The sequence below is a fragment of the Zonotrichia albicollis genome, chromosome 3, assembly GCF_047830755.1.
Source record: "Zonotrichia albicollis isolate bZonAlb1 chromosome 3, bZonAlb1.hap1, whole genome shotgun sequence".
In the NCBI taxonomy this organism is placed as follows: domain Eukaryota; kingdom Metazoa; phylum Chordata; class Aves; order Passeriformes; family Passerellidae; genus Zonotrichia; species Zonotrichia albicollis.
The window spans coordinates 6,580,170-6,608,156 of record NC_133821.1 but is presented as its reverse complement, the minus strand read 5'-3'; the positions used below and the strand labels follow the sequence as shown (position 1 = coordinate 6,608,156).

At 43.4% G+C, this 27,987-nt stretch overlaps 1 protein-coding gene across 4 annotated transcripts in view; it reads right to left on the bottom strand.

Moving 5' to 3' along the window:
• Positions 1-11,320: 11,320 nt before the first annotated feature.
• The window catches only part of RUNX2 (RUNX family transcription factor 2), a 159,294-nt gene continuing 142,627 nt past the window's right edge, over positions 11,321-27,987 (bottom strand). For all 4 annotated transcript variants that reach the window (XM_074536518.1, XM_074536519.1, XM_074536520.1 and 1 more), the window contains one exon: positions 11,321-13,594. In XM_074536518.1, the coding sequence (XP_074392619.1) occupies positions 12,930-13,594 (665 nt within the window). In that variant the 3' untranslated portion in view covers positions 11,321-12,929. The remainder of the gene's footprint in view (positions 13,595-27,987) is intronic.

Sequence of the window (27,987 nt, the reverse complement as noted above, 5' to 3'; positions counted from 1 at the left end):
GAAAGAAATTCTGGTAGTTTGTGGGAAAGAGGGAGTAGAGAATAGAGAGAAGAAGGAAGGGAGGGAGGGAAGTAAAATAGTGTGAATTTTAATTTTTGCTATGGTTTGTTAATTTTGGCATGTGGGAGGTGGAATAGCTCCTGGCTTTTCTTTTATTGTGATTATACTTTTTAATGTTGGCAAACACACCTGAAGCTGACAATAGGCATTTTTCAGTAGCACATTGTTATGAATAAAACTAAAAATAAAATAATGAAGCTAAACAGAAAACCAAGCGTGTGTTTATCCCAAAGTGACACCCTAAGGCCTTACTGTTGTACTCTCAAACTGCATAAGCCTGTCACCCTGGCAACAAACAGATAAAAGAACAAAGATATATATTTACCTCTTGGAAGGGGGGAAGCCATTTGTAGGGCTAATTCCTGTGGTCTTTCTGCAGGTAGAAGTCCTGAGCAGTTTTATCTGAGTAGAATCTAAGTAAAGACATCAGGGTTTGGCCTGCTATTATATCCTGATTCCTTTCTTTCATCTACCACTTACAAAACAAGTCAAAATAAATGCCTATGGAATTATGATTGCCTGAAATAATGTGCAGGAAGTAAGAGTGTAAAGCAAGGAGTGCTTTTGGTGGATAAATATGCCCTCAAATGGAACACATGAACTAAACACTGACATATGTTACCTGTTCAGAGATACAACACTGAGGCTACTGTTTTTAATTCCATAAACTTATGTCTTTATATAGTTGTCTATACTTTTATTCATATATTCATGCACATGCTACCATACACAAGCATACACATTAATAAAATGTCATTCCTCAGAGGCTAAGGAGTCTTTGCTTACGCATTGTCAAAGGCAAAAACTCTGAGTGTTTAACCCATAGACAGATTCAAAAGCGATTTCAAAGGCCACATTGTTTTTTGCACTGGTTTGTTAAAATCTATGGGTCTCAGTTGGTTATTTCATGGTAGTAACTCAAAAACCAAGACAAAACTGAGTGCATGTACTCATTGATTTGGAAGCTGTCCCAGACTTGATGAGTATAAAAGATGAAAGCGACTTTTCTTCTTGCTTTCCCTCAGATTACTATTTCTACAAAAATTCCAGGTTCACTTATAAGTCCCAGAGATGTGGGGGCACTTCAGCTCAACAGACCCACATTGCATGGGCTGTGGCAGTATGCAGGAGGTGAGTGTTTTCTTTGTCTGGTTAGAAGTTACAGCTATGAGAATGATGGACAAATGCAAACTGCCAGCTACTGATTCTATGCCAGCTGTCTTCTCCAAGTGTGCAGGCTGTCACAATTTCATGTTTTCAGTCATTGCTTCAGCAAATAAATCAGGATATGAAGAAAGGAGTTAGAGTGACACTGGAGATGGAAGCCAGTCTTCCACTGGACATACTTAGATATACTTAGTCTTCTGAGTTTGGGAGGGTCTTATATAAGACAGAAAATGTGCCTGAATACACATTGATAAAGATGAATTTGAAAGTTATTTGACTCATGTTCAAACAAAAAAAAAATATTTACTACATGGTTTGTTTCTTTGAAATGGATTTTATTTCATTAGAGGTGAGTAACTGCAGTGCTTATGCATCTGTGAAGGCAATAAATTTCAGAATTTTGGGACTCCTGATAAGTGGGCACTCATACTTTTGATATTTATTGCTTTCCTTAGGAAATTAATCCTGAAGAAAGAGTGTCTGATTCTGAGCAATATCCTGAAGACCTCTATCTTCATATTCATTATTAGCAGGTGGCATCTGGCTCAAGACCACAGGAGAAGAATTTAGCAGGTGGTCATTGAGGGGACTCATATCAGTTCTGCTTTCTGTTTGTAAGAATAAGGAGGGAGGTTCAGCAGAAGAACAGCTCCTGCCAGGAGGGCTGTGCCAACAGGAAGCAGCACCAGTGCCTCAGTGGGTGGCACACTCTCCATCTGAGCTGGTGCTGCTCCCAGCCATCACCTCAACTGATGGCAGGAGAGGTTCAGAGGTACAGATAGCATCTTGCACACACAGATAGTAATCTGAGTCCTCATGAGCTGTTTTCCTCTCATTATGATTTTTCATCTTATTTTACAGTTAATTTTGGGAACTGATGCTTTCTAGACTTAGCAGATCACTGACAAAATCAAGTTTAGCTACATAAATCTAGCAGGCTACACTGTGAACACCACAGAATCACAGGATGGTTTGGATTGGAAAGGTCCTTAAAGATCATCTTGTTCTACAACCCTGCCATGGGCAGGGACACCTTCCACTATCCCAGGTTGCTCCAAGTGCTGTCCAACCTGGCCTTGGACACTTCTATGGATGGGGCAGCCAGAGCTTCTCTGGGAAACTTATTCCAGTGTCTAACTTCTATCACAGTAAAGAATTTCCTCTTAAATCTATTCTAAATTGTCCCTCTTTAAGTTTAGAGCCATTACTCCTTGTAGTGTCATGACAGGCCTTTGTAAATATCTTCAGCAAGACCATGTTCCTCAAAATCTCGTCCACTCTGACCTTGAATGTTTCGAGGCACAAGACATCCACCATCTCTCTGGGCAAGGTGCTCACAGATATCCAGATATTCCTGTCTATTCAAGAGGCTTCTACATTGTACCAGGACTACATGTATCACAACACAATGGAAAAATAAAAATATATCCTTCAGACCCTTGTTGAGATCTCTTATGAGGAGATCATATTGAAATGTGTTCTTTTCTCCTGCTCTTTTATTCCATGAATGGCTTTTCAATACTTTAAGGGGGCTTTAAAGAAAGATGGGGGCAGTAGCAATACAAGGGGTAATGATTGTACAATAGAAGAGGGAAGATCCAAATTAGATATAAGAAAGAAATTTTTTATTAGAAGGGTTGTGAAATACCGAACAGGCTGTCCAGAGAGGGGGACAGTCCCTGGAAACACTGAAGGTTGGGTTGGAGAGGGCTCTGAGCAACCTGTCTGTGTTAAGATTCTCTGTTCCCTGCAGGAGAAGAGTGAGTGTAAAAAATGCCTGAAGATGAAGCTGACAAAATAGATATTTACATGAACACAATACAATATGTATATATATATATATATATATATATACATACACACATATATCTATATATGACTCAATAAAAAAAAAATATACATCAATTATTGTGCTGGACTATACCCAAACGGTTTTTTCTTTCCAGAATGCATATCTGGGATATTTTTGTTCACATCTTTATAGTTTTTATTGGGCGATAATTTATAGGCCAGCTGATGTCAGCATAATCAGAGTTTAGTACAATTTCTTCTTCTTTTTGCTCAGCAGTGCTGTATTTATTGGTCTGTTAAGTTTCATTTCAGTGAGGTGCAGCCTGAGCCAATGGAACATAACTTTGAAAAACTCTTGAAAACAGGGTGTCTCCCTGCACTTATACTCCCCCTCATGCTTTATACTCCCATAGTATATTAAAGGATTCTAGTGTCACCTTCCAAGAACTATCCAACATTTGCTCATAAATAATTTTTAGCAGTTTTGACTTTTCTAAATATTTGTGGGTTTTATTTTTTTTTATTCCCACTTTGCCTGACAAAATGACAAGTTCAGGGGCAAAGCCTGATTGACTGCCCCACATTAGACATTTCACAACTGTCTAAGCAGAGTTCAGATGTCACCAAACCCAGCTGAGAGGCCTCTGCGGAGTTCAGCAGGTTATCATTTTCCTACTGTTTGATTTGTGGTTACTCTGCTTCAGTAACTGTAAAGAAATTAGTTCCCGGCTAGACAGGAACTGGTAAAACGAAAGTGGTGTTGATAGAGGTGTTACTGACATGGGCAGGACTTTTCCCCTGTAAGTGATATTTGTCCTGTCTTGTCCCAGTGCATTTTCTAAAATCATTACTTCTAATGTCTCCACTGGCTTTTTTTTTTTTTTTTTTTAACATGCATAAGTAATCACTTTGCTTAGAAGCTTTTTTCAACCATTTCTTCTTTACATTTTCATATCTATTTTCATGGTTTGCAGTCAGCTCTCAGTGAATACAGAGCTGGTTTGCTCTTCTCTTGCCTGAAGCTGCTCTTTCATTGTTAGACATCCCTGCATTCACACACACACCTCGCACAGAGAGGAAATAGATGTGAACTGAGGCTGCAGAGATAAAAACTGCTGAGGCTGACGAAAAGAAAAACTAAATCCAGCTTGCACAAATGAAGTCTGTGTCAGAAAGTTACGCAGCTCCTCTAGCCTCATTCATGGTACACTGAATTTGTCTTATAACAGGACTATTATTTTTTCAAAACATGTGTTTTCAGGGCCATATTTAAACTAAGAGTAAATACAGGTTTTCCAGCAGTCACAGAAAAAAGGCCTTTCATTATCTTGCCTATATTTTCAACCAATTCCTGCTCAAACAATAAATAAGCCAAACAGGGAGGTATTTTTCTCTTCTATGGAAATGTTGATATTTTGAACTTTTTCAGGAGATAAAAATACTCAGACACAAAGCTCACTGTAGTTTGGGCATATTAAACCATTCTTCTGAGAGGAAAAAAGCATCAGCTCCCTGAATTATGGCAAGAGTTCTTTTTGATTTACTCTAATTAGTTAAAATTTGAAAAGACAGCCTGCTTTTAAACCAAAACAGACCAAACCAGCCCAAACCAAAACACCCTTATGATATTTCATTTTCTAAAATGGCAAAAGATGGCATTTGGAATGAGAACACCTTGACACTGGGTGACCTTGTAATGAAACCGGCCCTTCCTGCATAAATTTATGGCTGCCAGTGAATCAACTTTATTTTTTAAGAAGATTTATACAAAAACTTAGAAGAACTCCACCAGACCACTGATATTTAAACATACAGGATTCAAGGATAAGAATAATAATTCTTCCTCATTACTAGGAGTCACTTTTGCTTTGACCAAAGTAAACCCTTTCATAGCATTCAACTATTCCTTGGCTCATCCAGTCCAATTCAATTGGGAAAATGAGGACCTGAGAGTTCACTGTAAGCTGGTTTGTCATCTGAAGTTCAGCTTTTTGTTCTATAGTCTCCTGGTTTGGTTCTGGGTGTCTGCTACTGGGACAGCTGCCACATGGGCATCACCAGGTGTTCAGAAGATCCTCCTCTGTGTCAGGTTCCTGGGTAGCTTGAGCTTGTCTCTGAAGCAATTTAGTGATTTCTGAGCACAAAAAACTTTGTCATATAAGAGGAAGAAATCAGGGAGGAAAAAGACAAAGAAAACTGAAGTTGAGGAATGGAAAAGTCCAGTCAAAAATGACCTGAGTCCATGCTCCCTGTAGTCCCTGGGGTAGCCAAAGGTCCCAGCAAGAGCAGCCTATGCCTGGCAGACCTCAGTGAAACAGCCTGGAGGTCAGAGCTCTGCTGCCCTTTGCATCCTGAGGATTGGCTCTGTGGGAAGGGTTCCCAAGAGCACTGATGTGGCAGAGAACAGGAGTCATATACTCTACACCATATCCTAGCAGTGATTGAGTCAGAGAAATGAGAGATGGAAAATGCACTTAGGTCACTTGGTCCATTCCCCAACTGTTTAAAGGTTGCCCCCTACAATGTGTTCTTCATTGCTTTGTCTAGTCAGCTTCCCCCTTTTCCCTGGGGGTGCCATTCCACGCAGTTATAGACCTCGTTGTTAGGAAAATTTTCCTGATGTGCAGCCTAAATTTTCCTTGGCTCACGTTCATCCCACTACTTCAGTTAAAACCTCCTAGTCAGCTCTTAACTTCTCTCCACCTCAGGCCCTTTTCTTCCATCAGAGGGAACAAATGAGTCTGATGGAGTAAAGCCCTGTGTGTTTAAAAAATAATGACATCCTTACCTCCCAAGAGTGATAGTCCATACAGAATTAACATTAAATGTGCAAATTGCCTTGTTTTATGCAGAAGAAATGAATAGGCCCCTGGAAGCTTTAATCACATGTCTGTTGGCATGGCTTGAAAAGTCCAATGTCTACCAACATTTACTAAAACACATGGAGCCAGGTCCCACCTGGAACAGATCAATCTGCCCTGGTTGGTCAACTCAAGCTCAAAGCCCAATGGAAATTTGTATCACCCAAAGACCTGTGAGCTCCCTTCCCAGTCAAGGCTGGAATAGAACCATTTACCACCTCACTGGTGACACGGACTGTGGGACACCAGGCTGGTGTCACCAACACTTTCACTGTTTTGAAGAATCTGGAAGAAACTGTGGGGTTTGGATTTCCACTCACAGATAGCCAAGTTAAGCTAAGAATCCACTGTACTCTCCTAGCAGAGCCACATGTGCATCTGATGTTTTGATTCTGCTGACAGGGAGAAGAAATGCCATTTTCTATCGACCCAAAATAAATACTGTCCAAAAATTTGAGGAAATGGGTAGAATAGCAATGCAGAGGAAGCAAAATGCTTCATTTATTTCTTGAACTACTGGCATGGCTTGATATCTTTAATAAAATAAATATTTAGAAATAGAAACAGTCTTTGGCATTTTTCATACTTTTTCAGGACCCTCTTATTTTTGTTTTGTGACAAATACAATTTGTTACCATCACCATGAATCACCAAGGGCTTCAGCTGGTGGAAATCCACAATTTTCTGTTGAAAATATGTTTTGAATTACAGTTATAAGTAGCAAGCTCTTCCAGAGGGCTGTTTCAGTAAGACCTGTCTCTGAATAAAATGAGATTTCAGCCAAAGTTCAAGATAAATGGGAAACTAGACTGAGTGGTAGATGGGAACGATGTGGACCAAATCAGATGTTGACATTATACAATGTACAGCAATTGTCTGGGAACCACTTCCACAAGAAAAAGCAGTAGTGAGAAGTTACTGTTTCATGCTGTCTTATTTTAGAGAGTCTGCAGCAGAACCTGGCAAGGGGTTGTGGTGCACTTCTGTCTTCAACTTCTACATAACTGAATTCCTCTTTGTTGAGAGGAAGATTTCGGTTTCATATATCACTTGTTATTAATAATTACCTTGCGCTGTTACAGTGTTTAAAATCCCTTTCCACACTAAGTTTTGCATGATGGTGGAACAAAAACCTGCTCCTTGCTCTGAAAATGTAAAGGTTTGGTGTAAAATGGGGGTTACAGAGAGCAATCAGTGTTATAGAGGAGCAGATGGACTCCTTTGCTCAGTGCTGCAGTCCTGGCATGCCCAGGAGAAAGAACAGTCTCATCTCTTCATGCCAGGCTGGATGGGGCTCTGAGCAACTTGATCTCATGAAAGGTGTCAGTGCCCATGACAGGGAATTGGAACTGGGTGATCTTTAAGGTCCTTTCCAAGCCAAATCATTCTGTGTTTCTGTGACATCTTGAAAGCCCAGAGTATGTCACCTTTATTTCCCTAAATACCAGTACTAATTGCTTCATGTCCTACAGCCTAACTCTGGCTAAGCCAAGAGCAGGGTTTCAGTGTCTGTCAAGAGGAAGAAAAATTCCATGTGGAAGATGACCAGAAACACCTGACCAAGTACAAAATTTGCTGCCTTTTAGCATTCAAAATGAGCTGCCAGCTTGCAGCTGGGGTAATGGGAAGGAATGCACTCTCCCAGGGCAGCCATGGCTGGGAAAGCCCTTGGGTCCAGCTTTATTCAGCTTCTGTCATTCATATGAATAAATCCCCCCTCTATCAAACCACCCATCGCTCCAATCACTACCCCCTGAACCTGACCATGAACTTAAACTTCTTCGACCAATTTTCAAGCCCATCCTTCCTAGGAATCCCACTAATTCTCATCTCAGTAATATTCCCTCTTACTCTTACTACCTCTTACTACCCTCCCTAGACAATCAATTAATTACTAACTGACTCTCAACCCTCCAGCTATGATTTATCAACCTAGTCACAAAACAACTAAAAATACAACAAATAACAATAATGGGAGCAGTGCTGCCTGCCTAGGTTCTCCCCTGGCACAGTGGGCTCCAGAGCCAGCTGGGGCTGGGCAGACCCTGCATTTCTGTTGCATCCCTGGGTGATGTGAGCAGAGGCTCACAGTGGGAGCAGTGGGATGAGTATAGATGGTGTGGCTTTGGTCCCTGGCTGGGTGACTCAGTTGCCCCCTCCCAAGCACAGCCATGACCAGCACAAGCACTGCACACACAGCCCAGGACAGGGACAGCCAGGGCCACAGGATATCCTTGCCCACACTGATGGTGCAGCATCCTCTGCCCCACGGACCCAAAGAGGATCTCTCACCAGGCTGGCAGCTGTGGCTCAGGATAAAGCCTTGTGGTTATGGGTGCAGCCAATCCCTGGCACAGGTGTTCTGGTTAGTTGTTCACTGAAACACTGAAGAGAAACCCAAAGAACTCTGCAAAATGCTGTAGTGGAAGGTCTGGGAGGAAGCTGCAGGCACAGTCCCTGTGGCTTTGTGGGCAGAGATGGGTGTCCACAGGGGCATCTGGCAGGGGGTACCTGCTTTGTGCTTCCCAGACAGAGCTCAGATGGAAAACCCTCTTGTCTGGAGGAGGGAGCTCATTCCCAGGCTCTGAGCTGCCAGCTTGCAGCTGGGCTAATGGGAAGGAATGCACTCCCCAGCAATGATTCTTTATAAATTATTTTTACTGGAAGATTTGAATGTCGTTACAGTGAATGTGTGTACAAATATTGGAAGAACAATGTGTGCTAGAGAAAACAAAGTGAAAAACCACTCGGCTTCCTATTTCTCCTGGGTAAACCTGTGATTTCTCCCACCTTCTTGAGTTGCAGTCTAATACAATATTGTACAGCCTGCTGCCTCCTTAAATAGTTCCTGCTGGAGCAGCAGACACTGAGTACATCACTCAAACCCCATGAAGTTGTTTAGCTTTCTGTTCCACATCCTGAGGAGTTAATTCTCTGGGAGAATGGAATGACCTGGATGTTCCTCTGGGTGCTCTCCTGGCACAGGATAACTCCTGGCATAGGGCTGGAGCTGGATACTTTGGGGGGCTTTCCAGTTTTACTGTCAGTCCTATTCTCCTGAGTTCCCATTTCCCCTCTTCCTGTTCCTCACACTGCTATTGTGATTCAAATAAATGTGATATATTAATGTTTCACCGGTTTAAAATGAACTGCAATTACTAACAGAGGATTTATTTCATTTACTTCCAGCCACCTAGAAGTCAAGCATCTGGCTTACAGGAGTCATCTATAGTCTGGGGAGAGCCATGGGCATTGCCAGAAGTCAAATGCCTTCCTACCTATTTAAAATACCTTTTTTAGGCTGAGATGAAAGCCCATGGCTGTAGAGGAACTACAAACCCAAGGTTTAGGTGATTCAGGTGTGGTGACTTAAAACCCACCTTCAATATTTGTTCAGAAACAAACTGTGAAAGATGAGATCAGTGTGTTTGGGATTTTGATAGGGAGGCCACAAGGGGTTGTGTTGATCACATGCTGACTCTAACAACCTGGCCTCCAGCCTTTACATTTTCTCATCCAGAGTGTTTAAGGGTGTTTTAGTAGAAAAGCAAAGCAGCATCTGCCAATTTTAAAGTACATCTTTCCCCAAAAATTCCTGCCTTGGAAAATAACAAGGCTGTGGAAGAGGAAGAAGAAGAAACAACTGAAGATGTCACAAGAGACAAAAGGCCAGCAGGGGATTTTTAATATTTTAACAGCCTCTGGAGTGTGAGATGATGAGATATTTCTAACAGGACTTTGAACACTCACCAAGGCACTGTAACTTTCAGCCTCACACTCTGAGCTGAATCAAAATGAATAATTTAGGAAGAAAGTCTCTTGAACTCTTTGCCATGGGTAGTGTGGATCCGTCACATTGTCATTTCCACAGGTGCTGGGGAACTGTGGGGACACAGTGCCAGCTCTCCTGGGGTTTCAGTCTTTCTTCAGCCATTCTGCTGCCACTTTTAGGGGCTTTAGGAGACTTTTTTGTGGTAAGCGGCACTCTAGCTTTTGACTGGCAGCATAGCACATGTGGAGCAGCAGCTCAGCAGTGCCGGTAAAACTGCTGAGCACACACAGAACAGCAGTGAGGCTGGAAGCACTAAGCTGGATGGGGACAGATGAAAGCCAAGAAGAGCAAACAAACCCTGAGACAGAGTCAACTTTTGCCAGCAAGGTGATGCAGTCAGAACAAGCACTTGCTTCTAGCAGTGTTGAAGTGGTTTAATGAAGTTGAGGGAGTAATTCCCAAAAGACACAAGTAGACAAAGCACTGAGTAGAGAAAAATGCACTTTGCTGCATGTGGGTAGGACCCCTTCTAGCATGGCAGAGAAGCCCTTTGTGGCCATGGTGGGGCTGCCCAGATGTACCTGAGCTGTGTTTTAACTCACATGGGCCGGGCACAAACCCTGCAGAAGGCTCTGCAGATGGGGACCTGCAGCATTAGAAGAGCCCTGGCTGGGCTCATGCTGGCTCAGGGTGCAGGGGCTGCCCCTGCCCACAGACAGCCTCTGTGCGCCCCACTCACTGGCCCCACAGCCAGTTGCTGTGCCCTGTGAGGGCCAGCAGTGGTTACCAAGTCAATCCAAAAGCTGCTTCTTCTGGCTACAGGCTCTGGTCCTGCTCTGTTGTCAGGATGCTGCAGGACCAGACAGCTTGGAGCCTACACAGCAAAGGTGTTCAGCATCTAATATCTTTGGCTGTGACATCACAGAAATCTCATTCCTTTAGGAAGTGGCTCAGGAATGGCACTTTTCCCTCCCTGCCAGATGGATTACACTCAGCATCTTTGAGAATGAAGAACACTGCCTTCGCAGCTGAATATAGGCAACTTTTCCAGGCTTTTTGTGAATTTTCATGGCATGGAAACTGTTCCCGAATCCCTTAGACACCTAAATAAAGTCAGCTGTAACCTTGGTTTGTAAAGCATCAGCAGCTGCTTTACCAGTAATGCTTTCTGAATTTATAGCTGTATGCCTTGCATGGATCTAAAAAACTCCAGTGACCTTTTCATCAACATTAGGCCATGAAAGGTTACTGCTGGAAAACAACAGGATCAATCAAGCAAAACTATCAACAGTGGGGGAATATGCTATTTATTTACTACTTATGCTAAGATGAAAGAGGGAAAGATGGTAAAAATGAAAATGATTCCTTTTATTTTTTAATCTTGGAGCTCTCCCCTTTCTTTCCTGTCCTATATTTCATAACGAAAGGAGGAAAAGTGATAAACTTCCTCTATTTTTGCTTTTTTAGTCAAAGGAAACTGCAATGGACAAATCAAAAACCAGAATGTTTTAAAGATACTCCTTTTATATTCTTTAGTTAAAACACATATTTAAACACAAACTTAAAAGGTAGTGTAGGGAATCTATGAAATGATTGGGGTTTTTTTCACCTTTTTGCTAAACACAGCAGAGGAAAAAAAATGTCTGATCAGACTAGAAAAAACCCATGATTGAGCAGGACAATTCCTTTGTCTTTCAGGCATAGACTCAAAAAATATGGATAGGTTTATATATAAATACATATGCAGTAACCAAAACCTCAAATTCAAATACACCTGAGCTTTGGGGAAGTTTGTGTATTGATTCAATCTTTGTGGCTTAGACTCATCTGTAACAGAAATATTTGCAAATAGACAGAATACTTCCTCTTTAATCTTATCTAGTGATCTGTCTGTCTGGGATTTTCCTAGAGATGGCCTCAGATCCTGATATCTGAGGGCTGAGTAGCTAAATTATGGCAAGATCATACACAGCTTCACAGAGACCTTTACTTTCTTCTCTTTGCCATGAGCATGTGTTTTGTTTTAATCCACTGGGATGAAAGGCAGAGCAGCAGCACAGCCTGGCTCAGCAGCCACCAGAACTAAGCTTGGCCCACATTTGGGAAAAGATATTTGGACTGCTGGTTCATAAAATCATAGAATGATTTGGGTTGGAAGGGACCTTAAAGATCAGGGACACTGTGGACAGGGACAACCTGGTCTGGTTGTTTGTACTATGGGCAGACTTCAGCTGAGATGCACAAATCAGCTCTGTAAGAGCTTTTAGTTCTCTTTCCAGGGGCTCTTCCAGAGCTCCAAGCACATCCCAGTCTTCATCTCCAGCTCTGGTGCCTCCACCCGTCCAATCCTGCCCTCCACCAGCTGCTCTACAAGTCAGACATTTGGGAAGAGCAAATCCTGGATTCACGTCCAGGAGGTTTTTCTCCATCCACCAAGAGGATTGTTCAAGGTTTCACACCTCCAATGCCACTTTTAGGCAAGCTGCTGCACCCTGGCAATAGCGAAAGATTGTGAAATGTAGGATTTATCCACATGTGCCTGCTGATTGGTGTAAATTAGCTTGGTCTGTTTATGCCCTTGAAGAACCCTGGGCACCACTGGCAAATAAGACAGATTGACTTGAGCTAAGCACCTTCACTTTTCTCTCTCTTGGAGGGCAGGAGGTGGATGAGGTTGTCTGGTAGCTGTTCAGCCCCACTGCTGCTTAGACAACTACCCTGCTTTATATTCTGAATAATTTATCATGGCTTGTACCTGTGCTGGTAGTTACAATTACCCCTGAGATTTAGTGCACTGGGAAGGGCTCCAACTTCAACAGAGCTGTGCCATTCAACATGGATGAGGATAAACATGGAAATTTTTCAGTTTCATTGTGTCCTTTCCTTTCTGTGTCCCCCCACATTGCCCAGAGTGGTTTTGTGACCGCCTTGAGCATTTTCTCGTGGGTAACTTCTCACCACTTCAGATTCCCAGCATTTTCAGTGTGTGAGACCTCACCGGCTCCTACCAGTGCTCGTGTGGTTAATGGGTGAGAGGAGGGGAGTGAGCGCATCCAAAAGGAACGCCAGAAACATAAACAATTTTATTAACAAGACCACAAAACTATTTTTTAATATATGCAGCCATTTACAAGGGGCAAACAAACAAACTGACAGAAAAACCCACTGGGGAGACGTGGTCGGCGTCTGCGACTGCAGCGAGCTTGCTCCAGTGGTGTGGGCAGATTTGGGGAGGGTCCCTTTCCTCTGGGCAGCACCACTCCCTGTGAAACCTGGCACTAAGGAGGTGGGGTGCCACCAGCATCCTGCTGGGGTGCCAGGGACGATGCCAGCTGGGTGAGGGCTCGGGCAATGGTGGAGAGGTGGCTGTTCATGGTCCGCAGCTCCGCCAGGATGTCACTGACGTTCGCAGACGCCTCGGAGCCCGCGGGCACCGCTGGTGGTGGGGACGCAGCCCCCGGAGCGCTGCTTCCCAGAGCTGCTGCCTGGGGATTCTCCTCTTGGGAAGGGTGTGGGGCTGGGCTGCTGCAGGGCTTCATGCCTTCCAGGGAGCCTGTGCTTATGGGTGGCTGGTCTTCCTCCTTGCCTTGGATGGTGGCAAGCGTGGCTGAGGCGAGGAAGGGCAGCCAGTTGATGAGGTGGGTGGCACCACTGGGTGGGACAACGGGCAGATAAATCCCAGAGTGCAGGGATGGAGTAGAGGCAGGCGGTGCAGGGAGAGAAGGAAGTCCAGAGTGAACAGTGGCAGCAGAAGTGGATGGTGAAATAGGAGGTGGTTTTGGATGTAGGGCTGCAACACACACGGGTAACGGTGGTGAAAATGATGCAGTGCCGGTGTCAGAGGAACAGGAGGGTGATGCTGGAGCTGTGAAAGGTCCAGGCTCTTCAGAAGTTGGTGGTGAAGTGGCAGCAGGTGGAGCATCAGGAGTGCAAGGATCTGAATCTGCAAGGAAGATACACCATGAGCCTTCATTCACACATACCCTTACATACAGACTGCTGTCTGCTGTGCCCTCAATGGGACCAAGCCTTCCTTGAGAAAAGGGGAAATTTCACCAGCTGGCAGTGATACTCTCTGTAGGCCCATTAGAAAAGAACAGGTGTAATCTAAGACAAGAGCCTATTGTAGGTTAGCATGAACTAAATATTATAAAACTAAATTATCTTTCCACTCTCATTCTTCATTAAATCTGTGGACAGGCCTGAACATTTTTCTGGTTGACATCTCGTAGCTATGAATTAGCTGGTGAATTACCTACTTGTTTTCCTGGCCAGCCATGGAACCATGGTAATGCCCTAAGTGACTCAGATGTCCTGTGTATATGGGAGGGCTGGACAGCTTCTGCTTGAGCTAAATTGCTGCTTTACAGAGGGTCCCAGTTTTCAGCATTTTGGTTTGAACAGACAGTTAAACACTAGACACAGTAAGGGCTACTTAGTGGCTTAGACCCTTCAATTTTTTTATAATGTGTGGAGACATGGCTGAGTTCACACAATCAAAGTTTGATGTATATCCCTGCCTAGATCCCCTCAGCAACTTCAGATATGGAAATCAGAAAGAAGAGACAGAAAGAAATTGTTGACACTGTGCATCCCTGACTGACATTTGTGCCCTCTTGTAAGTAGTTCACTGAACCTCATCTGATGTCCATTAAGGTCATTAGAAACTTGGATTGAGTCCCTTAGATACAGCATAGGAAGAAAGAGCAGCCTCTGGATGATATAAAGAGGCTTGGAGAGCTACATGACTGTCCAAGGTGCTCTACCCACTGTGCCCAGTTGCTAAATACCATATGGTAAGGATGATCCTATTTCTACAATCATTCTGAAAGCCAGAAATATAATAGGAAATTTTACCTTTTCAACAGCCTCAAAGATTTGGATAGGTGGAATTACAATGTCACACTGTATGTCTTTATTTTAGCATTGGGAACACATTATGCAAGAGGTGGTGAGATGCTACAGGAGTGGTCAGTGTAAAACAGATGTATTTTAAAACTACTTTTGCTGCAATTAAGTGCAAATTTTAAGGCACTGCTGTGGATAAAAAAGACATAAATTAATAAATTTATCTAGGTTAAAACAACCTAGAGAAAGCCAAGTACTGAGGTGTTAACACTATGCTATTATTATTTCTGGCATCTAAAAAATCTGATGTGAGAATACATTTTCATTGCTGGCTGCTTTGGTATTCCAGATAGCAAACTGAAATTCTGACTCAAAAGCAAAGGCTTTTCCCTGTCATTCCTAATACCAAACCAGCTGGACATGCAGGCAGAAAAAGTCCATCTTTGTCCCACATGGGACTACTATGTTGTTCTTAACCAGACACACATGTTGCTTGGAGGGGATTATGACACAAAATTGAGTTTCCCTTTATGTTCCTGAGATTTTTATGGAGAGTTACTGCAGGTTCCTTGAAATGGTTTCCTTCCTTTGTGTATTGGCTTTCTTCCCAATACAAGGTCCCTGCCTACACAGGCACTCGACCCCTGTCCACTGGAGGTGGGCTGAGCATGCTGCATTTTGGGCTTCCAAAGTGTCCAAAATGCTCTTGATTTGCCTTGGGTTTCTCAAGACAAAAACAAAAATAAAGCACAGCTCAACTACAGGTTCCTTTTCCATCCAAACCACCGACATTTGCAAGGACTGAGATGAAAGTTTCAGGTTTGGCTGCACTGTGGTGTTAACCAGAACAGTGTTTATGGTCCATATATAGTGTGGCTAATCCCTGTCCACACTGCCCAAGCAAATCAAATTAAGTGTAATGTTTTTCCATACATTAGAGAGCAGAGGAAGTTTGACAAACCTTAATGTAATCTGGTTTATAATCTGTGGAAATAACTGTCACAATTGATTCTTAAATAGTAAGAGAGATACTCGAGTTAATATACGAAGAGTAGCAACTTATACAGACAAAAATAGAGGCAAAAATCTGGACACCAAAGGCTCTTCCATTTGGCTGAAACCTTTCCAAGCAGTGTGGTTTTCCTATCAGAAGCCACAGTTTTGCGATTCCCCTAATCCCCTTTTAAGATTTATTTATGCCATGTAGCCTTTAAACACAACTTGCTCAGCTTGATCAGGCTCCCACACTTCCATCTAAGAAATTCCACATGGGTATCTGGACACCTGCATGTGTATCCTTGTGTATCCAGGACATGTGGGAGCTGCTGCAATGCTCAGATCAGAGAACACAGAGTGACTGATGGCTGGGATGAGTCTGACTCAGCTGCTCAGCATCCAAAGACTGCAGAACCACAGCACCACTGAGCCTGGGAGGGACCTCTGCAGAGTGCCCAGTCACAAACCCTGCCCAAAGCAGTGTCAACAATTTTTTTTCTCCAAGGTCAAAATTGCAGGAGTGCATTTGAGAGAGTCCAGTTATATGGGAGTTCTGAATAGGATGAAACATGGAGCAAGCAACTACTGTTGTGTATCAGATACAACAGGATGATTTATTTCCTTCCTCTCTAATGCTGGTTTTTTTTTTTCCCTCTCATTGCAACTCATCACAATTTTAGTGCCTGGTCATTTCCACTTTTTTTGTACAGCCCTTACAAAAAAAGAGTCTTAAACTGGAGCATCCAGGTGCACTGTCACTGCTGGTGATGTTCAATCCACATCTAGACAGAGCTGGAGCTAAGTGGGGTTGGATGGATGCCTGCAGAGAGGAGAGATGTTGAACACAGAATGCTCAGACAGGTACAGTTACCTTCCCTAAGGATATCAGCCACCTGCTCCTGGTCATTCAGCATCCCCCAGTACACCCAGTCCACAGAAGCTGGATGGATGCTGCAGCCTACCCCCACATGCAGACACTGACTGTTCAAGGCAAGCTTGTGGCTTAGAAGAAAATTTAAATCATCAGCTGGGGGAGTGAATCCAGGGTTGGGATCAGCTTCATCTAAACAACTGAACTAAAAGTGCTTGGTGAAGAAATTCCTTGGAAGTTCCCGCACTTTCCATGCTGTGTATCAAGGGAAAGCCCCCTAAATGAAGGCCTAGACACATAAGGTTTATCTCTCTGAGCAATTTCAAGAGTCACTTCTTTTATATTGAGAGCACAGGCAGCTTTGCCTCATCCTTCAGGAGGACTGTTTTACTGAGATGGGATTCCAGTCATAGAATCGCAGAATATCCAGAGTTGGAAGGGACCTACAAGGCTCATGGAGTCCAAATCCTGAACAGGTCCACCCCAAAAATCACAACATGTCTCTGAGAGTGTGTTGTAGTTTTTCTTCAGCTTTACCAGGCTTGGTGCCATGACCACTTCCCTGGGGAGCCTGTTCCAGTGCCCGGCCACCCTCTGGGTGAAGAAACCTCTCCTAATATCCAACATAAACCTCCCCTGACACAGCTTCATGCCATTCCATCAAGTCACCTTTGGCTTGTCTGTCTATACACAGTCACAACTTACAGCATAGATGTCTACATTTTATTTAATTCCCAAGCCTTTCTTTGCATTCAGTGGATTAAATAGGTCGAGCATCACCTCCTTATTGCTAGAATGAGAGATTTATCTTCATCACTTTGCAGGGAATAATGTTGGATAACTAAATTGGATGTGGATGTCATTATCTGAAAATGCCTACATTGCAAAAGAGTGCCATGTACCTGTGCATAAAAATGACTGCCTAGCTTAAAAACATTCCATATCCTCCTGATCTACTATGGCTCTCTCAAAGGGAAAGCCATTGCACATCCTTGTTTTACCTATTTGCAAGCAGGAGGAAACATTTCTGCTCTGCCACCTCCAAGAGGATCTCAGGGTGTCCAAAACTCATGAGACTGTAATGAGAGGGACCAGAGGAGCACCTCCAGGTGGGGATTTCCTAATATTTGTGCTGCTCATGATGATGAATGTCACCAAAAGATTAATGATCTGCTCTGTGAAAATGGCCAACTAAAGTTATTTTAAATGAATTCAGCTGTATGAGAAGATAATGTACTTCACTTTAGAGTCGGCCTTGGCTATCTAAGCTGCTTTTGTTTGACTACTGATTTTATCTGCCTTGCAGCTAAATTGCTGCAAACTCTGATTTCTCAGTCTATTGTCAACTAACAAGGGAAAGGTCTGTGAAGAAGAAACCTTGAGGGAAAAGCAGGAGCATGACTTTCCACAGATTCAGCTCATCTAACATCAGCCCTTTAGCTGGCATCTAGCATGAGGCAGTCGTCTTGGCTCCAGTCAAGAAAGAAGCACCTCTGGGGCAAAGCCACTCCAAGACATCCAGTCCCAAAGTGGGGTGAAGGATCATGCTCTGAAATGTCCCTGCCCTCCCACAACTTCTGGTAAATCCACTACCTTAGAAGGGCTGAGTATCTTCTAAATGGGTGAGGTTGTGGGAGCTGGATTTCCCACTTTACAGGTAGATGTAACGAGTAATTTCACAGAATCACAGACTGGATCAGGCTGGAAGGGACCACAGAGGGTCATTTTTGTACATGCCCCCTGCTCAAGCAGGGCCATCCCAGAGCACAGGGCACGGGATTGTACCCTGATATTACCGGTATATCCCCAGTGAGGTAGACTCTCCATGATTTCTGGACAGACTGTTCCAGTGCTTGGTCACTGCCCAGGAAAGAAGTTCTTCCTCATGGTCAGGTGGAACTTCCTGGGCCCTCTTCCTGAGCTTCTGCCCTCTGCCACTTGTCCAATGGCTGGGCACCACAGGCTAGAGCTTGGCTCTATCCTCTTGGCACCATCAATTTCCTATCAAATCTCAATAGCAGATGGGTAATGCTGCTTCTGTGTTCCCATGGAAAGCACAAACCATAGAGACAAAGTTTAAGATACAGGAGAGTAGAACCTGAAGCCCCTAGAGTGCTTCAAGGAATGAACTTGTGATTGAGAAGGTGATAATCTTTCAAGTGAGTCAGGACTGAAAAAGCAATCTATTTCAATAGTGTCAGTACTTCATCTATTTAAATAACCAGTGCTTCAAGGGAGCTTGAAAAAGTGAGGGACAACAACTTTTAAAGAGGGAAGATAGTGATAGGAAAAGAGGGAAAGATTTTAAACTAAAAGAAGAGAGATTCAGACAGCATTAGAAGAAAGTTTTTCTCAGAAGGTGGTGAGGCACTGGAACAGGTTGCTCAGAGAAAATTTGCCTTCCCTGGAAGTGTTCAAAGCCAGATTGGATGTAGCTTTGAGCAACCTGGTCTGGTGGAAGGTGTCCCTGCAACGAGTAGAGAGGCTGGAATGAGAAAATCTTTAACATTCCTTCCATCCCAAACTGTTCTATGATCCTGTGATCCTGTGATTCAATGATAAGGATATTGAGATGCTGAAATAAGTCTCTTTGGAGAGACAGTGACCTGCAGGAGGCCTCTGTGCTGTGTCCTTTCTGCTCAGGTTGATGCAGCTGCTCTAAAGCTGTCGGTGTCTGTGTGTGCCTGCGGGACTGAGTGCGTGTGTGCTCCCCCTGTGCTTCACAGCTGCTTCCCAAGAAAGTCTAAATATACGCCTGCCTCCGCTTTCTGGTGAGAAGTGAAACTCCAGTCCCAACAGCTTGTGGTAAATGAGAGCCCAAGAGCAGCATGTGCGTCACTGAGGGCGGTGCTGCTTTTGCACGGACAAAATCCATCTCTGGGACCTGCATCTGAAGCCAACCCTCCTGCGCTGCTCAGGTGTGATTCAGATGGAGTGGAATTGCTTCCCGCTGCCAGGCTAAGTCAAGTTTAGAAGGGTTTCAAGCAGGTTTAGAAGGGATTAAGTCACCAGCTTGGGTGAAGAGGCCACGGGACATGACGTGGTGTAGGTCTGAAGAGAAGCATCAGTGTGGGCACTCCAGGATTGGTATTTGCATACATGTGATTTCAGAAACAGAATTGTGCTCTAGATATTATTTTCGTTCTAGTCTAGCCTTTAACTAATTATTTAATGAATCAATCTAAACTAGCTCTGAATACTTGCTTTTCGGTTAGCAGCTTAGAAATGCATAGAAAATTCATAAAAGCATTTAGGCAAGCTTATTGCTAATTATTTTTTAGATAAAGCAAATCACAAACCTGTCCTAGGAACCCACTCCTCTCTTTATAGGTAGAAAAATCACAAAATATTTTATATATCACGATGCTGCTTCCTTTAATGATAGGAGTGGTTTTATGTATTTAAATATGTTTGTTCAAGCCAGGAGTTTTGTGCAAAATACTGATTTGAACAAAAAAATAGATCAGAGTATTCCAAATCAACCCTATTCCTCTGGTTTGTGGCTTATTTTTAAAGGGATTTTGCAAATAATTGCAAATAATTGTAGTTTGCGAGAACAATGCTGTAATGGAGCACATGGCAAAGTCTCTTCCAGGGTCCATGGCATTTCACCAAAAACACCCCAACTCTATGCTGTCAAACTGGTTGAGTCATTTCAGGAAGGCTCCTTCCTCTGGCCTCTTGCTTTTTAAACAGCCTAATAACAATCCAAGACCTACTCTACATATTTTAACTCATTTAAAAATTTTTCTGACTTCATAAGCTTGTGCATCTCTTTGTAACTTGCTTTTATTTTATTTTTTTTTTTGTTTCAACTGTGGTCTGTTTTGGGGTCTGTTCCTCTTCTTTCAGGTACAGTACACCAGGCTTAGCCGGACTGAGCTTTATGTGACTAATCCCATTATGACTCCTGTGGAGTTGTGCTCTTTCAAAATTTCTTGAGTAATAGTCTGTTATGAGTACATACTTATTCCCATGTCATGCGAACAAATTCGTTCTCACAGTTTGTCATGGGCCATCTGCTTTTTCATCTTTGTCCCTGGCTTAATTTCAGTGAGATTTTATTCACTTCCTGACAAAATGTGTGTTTTTACACTCATTTGGGACCAGATTTTCCAGGAACCTGAGGTCCTTCTTTGACACCTAAGGGACAGAGCCAGACTTTTTGAAGTGCTCTGCTACTCCTGTGATTTCTGAAAACAGAAGAGTCCCTGAGGGTGCCCTGACATCTCAGCGTGGGGAGGGAATGGGAAAAGAGGAGGTAGGCACGTTGGAGAGGTAATATTGTTGGGCAGCAGGCAATTCCTCATGACAGTGCTCATTGCCTAACACATTTGTCCTGCTGTGCTCAAAGCACTGCACAGACGAGTCCCACACTGGCTGCACTTTTTGGGGCCAGACCAAAGCACACAAAAAATTAAATGCCTCGACAGAAGTCCATCAAGGAGCCAGGAGCAAAGGCCACTCTCATCTTCCCCATCATTGTCAATGATGGCTCCTTTGCTCTAAGCTTCTCTTAACACAACTTCTTAAACTGAGGAAAGATTCTTTCCTTCCCCTTTGCAGTACAGAAAAAAGGCACAGCAGAAAAATCTGTTGTGTGTAAGGAGACTGCCAGCCCAGCCCTCCTGTGGCCACACAAGAACATCTCCTCCACCCACATATACTCCCTTCCCAGCAACTTAGTAAGGACGGCAAGTGGCTTGGGAGACTTTTTAGGTCCTCTGAAACTAAAATAGGACTGACAACTGCTTCTGGAGAGCCAAAAGAAACAGGAAGAAGAAGAAAGTGGTATAATTGTTCAGACCATTTTGTTCAGACTGCCTTGTATTTTGCCTTTATCAATGGTCAGTCAATGCTGCCTCCAAGGAAATATCAAAAAAATCTTCAATCAAAAAATTTCCTCCAAGGAAATATCAAAAAAATGGACTAAGCTATACCTTAGTCCATTGTAGGAAATTTTCCTGATGTTCCATTAACGAACCAGGGTTTTGGCCCAGGACAGATGTTTGCACTATCAACAATCACTTTCGATGGAGGCCAACAGATTTGATTTAAGATCAGGCTCAAAATGAGCTGCAACTGCATGGACTGCAGCTGAAAGAGCTTGTGTGTAATTACCTATCTGGATCTGGCCATTAGCTACACCAAAGGGTTTTTCCTGTTTTGAAACAGACAGCTTTTCCAACATGGGTAATTCTTCTGAGACTCTTGTTTTCTTTTCCTAATAAGTACTATTGTCTTTCTAAATGCCCCTATTATGGTCTTATTGGCATTGTAAACAGCACATAATTTTTTTTGTTATTTTTCTTTTTCCTGTTTCTTTTTTCCCTTTTATTTTCTCATCCTTTGGCAAGGTTTTGGCAATTAACTCCTACAGCAATGGGTTTCTCAGTTTAGTTTTGCACCATGTGGGGAAATTTTTCCATTTATGAGGGAATTTTTGATAATGATAATGCCAAGAGCATTTTCTCTAAAACTACCTGTGTTCCTACTCTCTGGACTTTTCTCAATTCCCCTCCTGCCACACATGGCCCTAGAATAAACCCATGATCCCACAACATTCAGCAGGTCCTAAGAGATACAAAAGAGAGTAGTCAAGATGTCTATCTTTTACCTTTAAACCAAAGGATCATAGAATGATTAAGGTTAGAAAAGATCTCCAAGATCATCAAGTCCAACCATGAACCTAAGAGTGTCTGGTCCATCCCTAAACCATGTCTCCAAGTGCCACATCTAAACATTTTTTTGAACGCTTCCAGTGATGATGATTCCACTACTTCCCTGGGCAATGTTCCAATGCTGGACAACCCTTTCAGTGAAGAAATTTTTCATAATATCCAATGTAAACCTCCCCTAGCACAACTTGAGGCCATTTCCTCTAATGTTGTTCCTTGTTACCTGGAAGAAGAGGTCAATCCTCATTTGGCTACACCTATTTCAGACAGTTGCAAAGAATGAGAAGGCCCCACAGAGCCTCCTTTTCTCCTGGCTCAGACCCCCAGCTCCCTCAGCTGTTCTTCATCAGACTTGTGCTCCAGACCCCTCACCAGCTCTGTTGTCCTTCCCTGAACATACTTCAGCATCTCAGGATGAGGCAACCAGGAACATTTACAGAAACAAATCTTGATGGTCCAGATATTTTAGGTTTATTTTTCTTTGCTGGTTTGAGATTAGTTTAATTTCTTAACATATATTCTCTGAAGGCTTTAAAGCAGACTCAAATGTTAATTAACCAAAGATATATTTTCCTGCTGTTTTTTTCCCCAGGAAAAATTTGAGACACACCATGCAATCTTATGGTTTTAGTAGCCAGTGAGTCAAGTCTGGAAATTTGGTTCACATGAGTCAATGAGATTTCAGGTTGCTACAGAGAGTCCAGCAAGGACAATGTCCAGCCAGCAGTGGACAGGCCTCCTTTGCAGACATCATATGGCTTTTCTTGGGCTGATTAATGAAACAGTCCAGGCTTGAACCTCTTCCACACTCTGCTTTTGGATGGTTTGTCTCTCTCAAAGGCTTGGCACAGCTGTGGTCCCCACTGAAACACAGGAACTCTGTATTTTCCTCGTATACAACTGCCCCAGCACAAGGCTTCATAGCAGAGCAGTGGTCTAACAGTCCTTTATCTTGTACCATCTTTCAAGCTGTGTAAACTCATTACTTAAATGGAAGAGACAGTGAGAAAGAGTGTAGAAAGTCCCCTGTCCCATCCCCAGAGCAGAACAAGGATGTTTGTTCTCCTCAGTGAGCAACTTTTGGGTGAAATAAAGGCTGAGTAGGAGGCCATGATTAGACACACCACAAAAGACTGTCTGCCAGATGAGCTTGGCTGTTGTTCTGCCTAAGAGTTTGAAGGCCAAAACCTGCTTGTCAAGCTAAAAGTGGACACCTTGACTGTACAATAAAGAGCCCCTCCGTGATCTGAGGATGACAATGGAATGATCTTGCCATAAGTATGCAAGAAAAGTCGGAACTAACTCATGTAATTGATTAAATTTTCATATATTTCCAAGTATGTTTGATCCCCAGAGGCATGGTGCCATTTTTAGGAAAATAATCTTGTAACAAAAATCCCCTGAAACTGCACAGCCCGAGGTGATTTTTATCATCTTCATGCACCAAGGAACCACAGAGACCATATCTGTTCAGAGTTAATCTAGATGGGAGACAGCCATATCTGAGCACCTGAGCTATGCCAGTCAGGACATGAATTATTTCCCTGAATGACCCTATGACTCCTTTGCTGTTTGTGAACTTTCCCGAGTATACCAGGAGCTTCAGACTGGAGGAGGAATATCTCATGGTTTTTTGTGTTTAGATACTCTGGGATGCTTCCCAGTCTCTTGTGTCAGATGTGGGAGAACTTGTTTACTCCAAGGAAAGGCTTTCAGGAAAGCCCTGAAAGATTCAACTCACTTGTGATCAAATCTGAGTCCTTACTACAAAAAGGGTGAGTGCCAGCCCATGGCCAGACAGGACCCAGGCTGCTTATCCCCTCCCTCAGAGCTCCCAGCCTGGACTGAAACCACTTCCCAAGCCTGAAAGAAGTTTCAAACACCCATGGAGTCAATGCCTTGGAGATGTACCTTTTATCCTTTTTCACTTCAACTGCTCAATATGCCCAGGCAATCGTGGCAGGCATCATGGAAATGCTGTCTTCACAAAGACATTTTGTCTCCAATAACATTTTCATTTTACACCCAAGTCTAGCCGGAGGTGAATTCTTTTGTTTATTGAAGAGCCACAGCTCCTTTGGAACAAAATGTTCTCCTGTAAGCCGGGTGAGACGCTGGTTTTATTGAAGAACAGTCCTGCAGACCAAGACAATGCTGTACTTCACTACCCCTTTTGAATTACACTCTGTCATTTCCCAGAGGAGCGTGATCGGCCGACCACTAAACTCTGCTTTAAGATCTTATGCCCGATCTAAATGAGACAGAATGAAGCCCTGGAGAGATTTCAACCCTTGCTTTGTTGAAACAACATTGCTTTGTTTGGAATGTATTTGCCTTTGTACTGGGGAATGAAAATGTAGCCCAGTGCCCAGTTTTGAAATACATAAATACAATATTTTTGGTAACGTAGCGTATATAAAGAGATCCATAGCATATGCTTTTTCTTACGCATCCTTTTTCTGGGAGACCTTCAACCAGTTTTTAAACCATCAAATCTTGAGCTCTGTGACATCTCAGTGGAGGAGGAACATATAATGCCTGTGTTCCAGGCTAGCATGGTGACCCAGTTAGGAAATCTGTAGCAGACATGAAATGAAATCCAGACCTGTGCTTGCGACAATGAACTCAGCCTTCCCTTGTATCCAGTTGGATTACACAAGCTAGGAGCCACCCAAAAGTTCACGACACCCACTCACAGCTCCAGTCAGTGGTCACCACCATTTGTCTTCCAGGTCTTTCCTGGGCTTTATTTTAGTACTCTTAGATTATAAAGAGATTTACAGTTATGATCCAAATCATCCAACCCAGGCTGAATCCTGAGCTGGAAACAGATGGACAACCAAGACAGTTGGACTTTTTCCTACCCCTTTCTACAAATTCACTGTTACTTCAGTGCATCTTGGGGCAGAGATTTCAGGAACACAGGCCCTTGCTGTACCATTAACTGGTGTAAAAAACCACACCATCAGCAGCTATGGAACTGCAGTCAGAGAATTTCAAAGGTGTTGCATGTGATAAGAACAGAAGAACTACACTAGGGGGCTCCAAGTTCCTCATCCCTCCACTTATCCATCCTTCCCACCATGTGTCCTCCTGAACAACTTGATGGAGGAGGCATTTGGACACTCTGAGGGCAAACAAACACATCAGTCCTGCCGAAACAGAGGTGCTCTGTCTCTCCGAGCCCACGTCCTTTGATCACCATGGGCAGCAATTCCTGTCTGATATTTTGGGCTGTGCAGGGTGGGCTTGTTCACTCGCTGGGCAGAGGGAAACACCTCGTTAGGATAGGAAGGAGTGATTCAGCCACTCGTCTCTCTGAGTCAATATTTACCCAGTGGCTCTGGGTTTGGGGGAGGGATGGTCTCTCTCCAGGGTCACATTCCCACCCTCCTGAGCGAGATGGCTGGAGCCACCAGTCTGAGGGTGCTAGCAGCCTTCTCCTGGGAGCAGAACTGCTTTTTCTAGGCTGCATTTGGATGCAAACTGGCATGCTGTGGCTATGTCTCTTTTTCTTGTTTTTTTTCTAATTGTAGTCTGAAGCTTTCCTTAATGGGACAGAGAAGTCTTTGAGACTGGAAATGTGCTCTTCTCTTTGTTTCTGGTAAGACATAACACTGTCCTCATGGGACCGCACTCCAACAGGGATATTTTAGTTCTGCCTGGCTCCACTTCTTGCTGGCCCGCGGTCTGATTGCTGTTTGTCACTGGGGCTGCGAGTGCTGGGGAACAGAGACTGCCCTCACTGCAGCTGTGCCACTAGGCTGGAGCCCTCAATTTGGCTGGGCTTCCCAACCATTTCCACGAGGCAAATAGTAACACTAATTTCAGCTGGACACTGTATTCCTTGGGCCCATTCCTAAGGGGCCGTGTTGTGCTGCCTTTGCCTTTTCTCCATGCTAAATGCATTGTAGATTTCACCCTGGGGGTTGTTGTGTCCTGCTGGTGGATGATTATATTCCCGTTTGAGACATTGAAGATGAAAGAGCAGTTAGAGATCCCTTTTGATAGATGGAGATACCCTTCTGCCCTAATATAATTTTGTGAAGATGTTGAATATGTCCCATCTTTCAGAACTTGGTCTCTTTTATACTGGTGTGAAACAGGAATAATTCCATTGGCACCAGTGTCATTTACACCAGTGTCATCATGGGAGAAGGAGAAGAAATAGGCCTGCAGGGATTTTTTGTTTCTTTTGGGGGGAACCATGCTGACTGTAAAACCACAGCAAAATTATTTTTAAATGAGAAAAATTTCTTTAAGACAGATCAGCCTCTTAAAAAGAGAGACAAATGGAATGAAATGCTGCAGTTCAGAAAGTCCTGCGGTATTTGGGAAATGGGGCAGTTTGCTGTAAAGGGAGCAGTAAACAGCCAAAGCCAGAAGAGTTGCAAAAAGAGACAGACCCAGAAAATGTATCTGCCTATGAATTACATTATCAAAATTTCTCAGAGCACAAGAGATGAGATTGTAGAGGCAAGTTTATTCTCAGTACATGTGTGGAAAAATGTAAACCTCAGTAAGAACCACTGAGTAAACCTGAGAAAAGAAAATGACTGTGCCTGGAAATGTTTAGGGGATGGTGTTTGTCAATTAATGAACTGAGAGGCCACCGTTTGCAGCTCACTACACAGAAAAGGCATGCACAAACTAAGCCCAAAGAAGGAGATTTTTTCTTTTTCCCCAATAAGAGCAATGCAGGGACATTTTGCTCTGTGCTTCATCTGCAAATAGTTTGTTTCCTTTCATAAAACCTGGTGATTATTGAGTAGAGAAAGTTTGCTCCAAGTGACTGGGCAAGGGGTAATGACTACTCACACCACCAGGTTCCCATTTGCCTTCAGGTTTGTTGATTTTGATGACAAGCCTTCACCACTCAGTTTCTCAGTTGTGTCAGCAGCTTCCCCAACAGCCCGGCGATGCTTTTTGTGTTAGGCTGTGCAGACAGGAGAGAGGCTCCAGCCAAAAGCACACATTGAGTTCCTACTCCCTGCTGTAAGGAACCTCAGAGCTTGACTAAGTTTAGATCCAGCCTCATGGCTTGTGCTCATCTCTAATAGAAATACAAAGATATCCCCAACAACATGTTTGAATGGGAAGAGGAAGTTTTCCAAGGACACAATACAAGTGCCTTGTTAGGGAACAGCTCTTCTCCAGGGCAAGAAGCTTCTCTCTCTCCTGAGGGAAACCTGGCAGCATTGGGAATCTTCAGCATGCCAAAGGAAAAAATGCCAAAGAATCTGCTGCCTTGTAAAAGGAAAGCTGCTTGATTAACTTTATGGAAAGAAACTGAGCTGTAAAAAGACAGCATTTTGTCTTTAGCACAGACTGCAAGCTGGGAGCACAGCCAGCTGGGTAGTCTGAGCCACACCAGGACTATCAGGAGACCAAGGTCAGAAGGACCCTGGATGCCACCAGGAATGTGAGGAGAGAAAGGCTGGTGAAGGAGGGATGTGGAGGAGCCAAGCTGCTGAAATTTATAAATGACTCAACAGGGAAACAAACTCATACAGGATCCTGATTTACAAGGGAAAGCATTAAGTCTTGCGAGGAAAAAACCCAAAACAAACCAACACAAAACCACTGTGTGTCCATCTATACATCTGTTCCATAGGCTTAACTGAATCATCACAGACAAAGAAGCCCATTACAAAGAAAGCATCTCTGCTCAGTCTTTCTGCACCTTGGTAAAGTGGTTATGCTATCAGAAATTACCAGAAGAACTCCAAATAGTCCCTGCATAGCTCAGACTACAGGTAATACTCTCATTGTAACAGCAGCAGAGGTTTGGACTGAATTACACAGCCCAACACACTCTGTACAACATCAGAAAGAGGTACTGCACTTGGCCAGTCCTTGTGACATTATAGTTAGAGATGGGGTTTGAATCAGCACCCAAATGTGGAGTGGTGCTGTGAGTCAGTTGAGATATGTGCACCAACA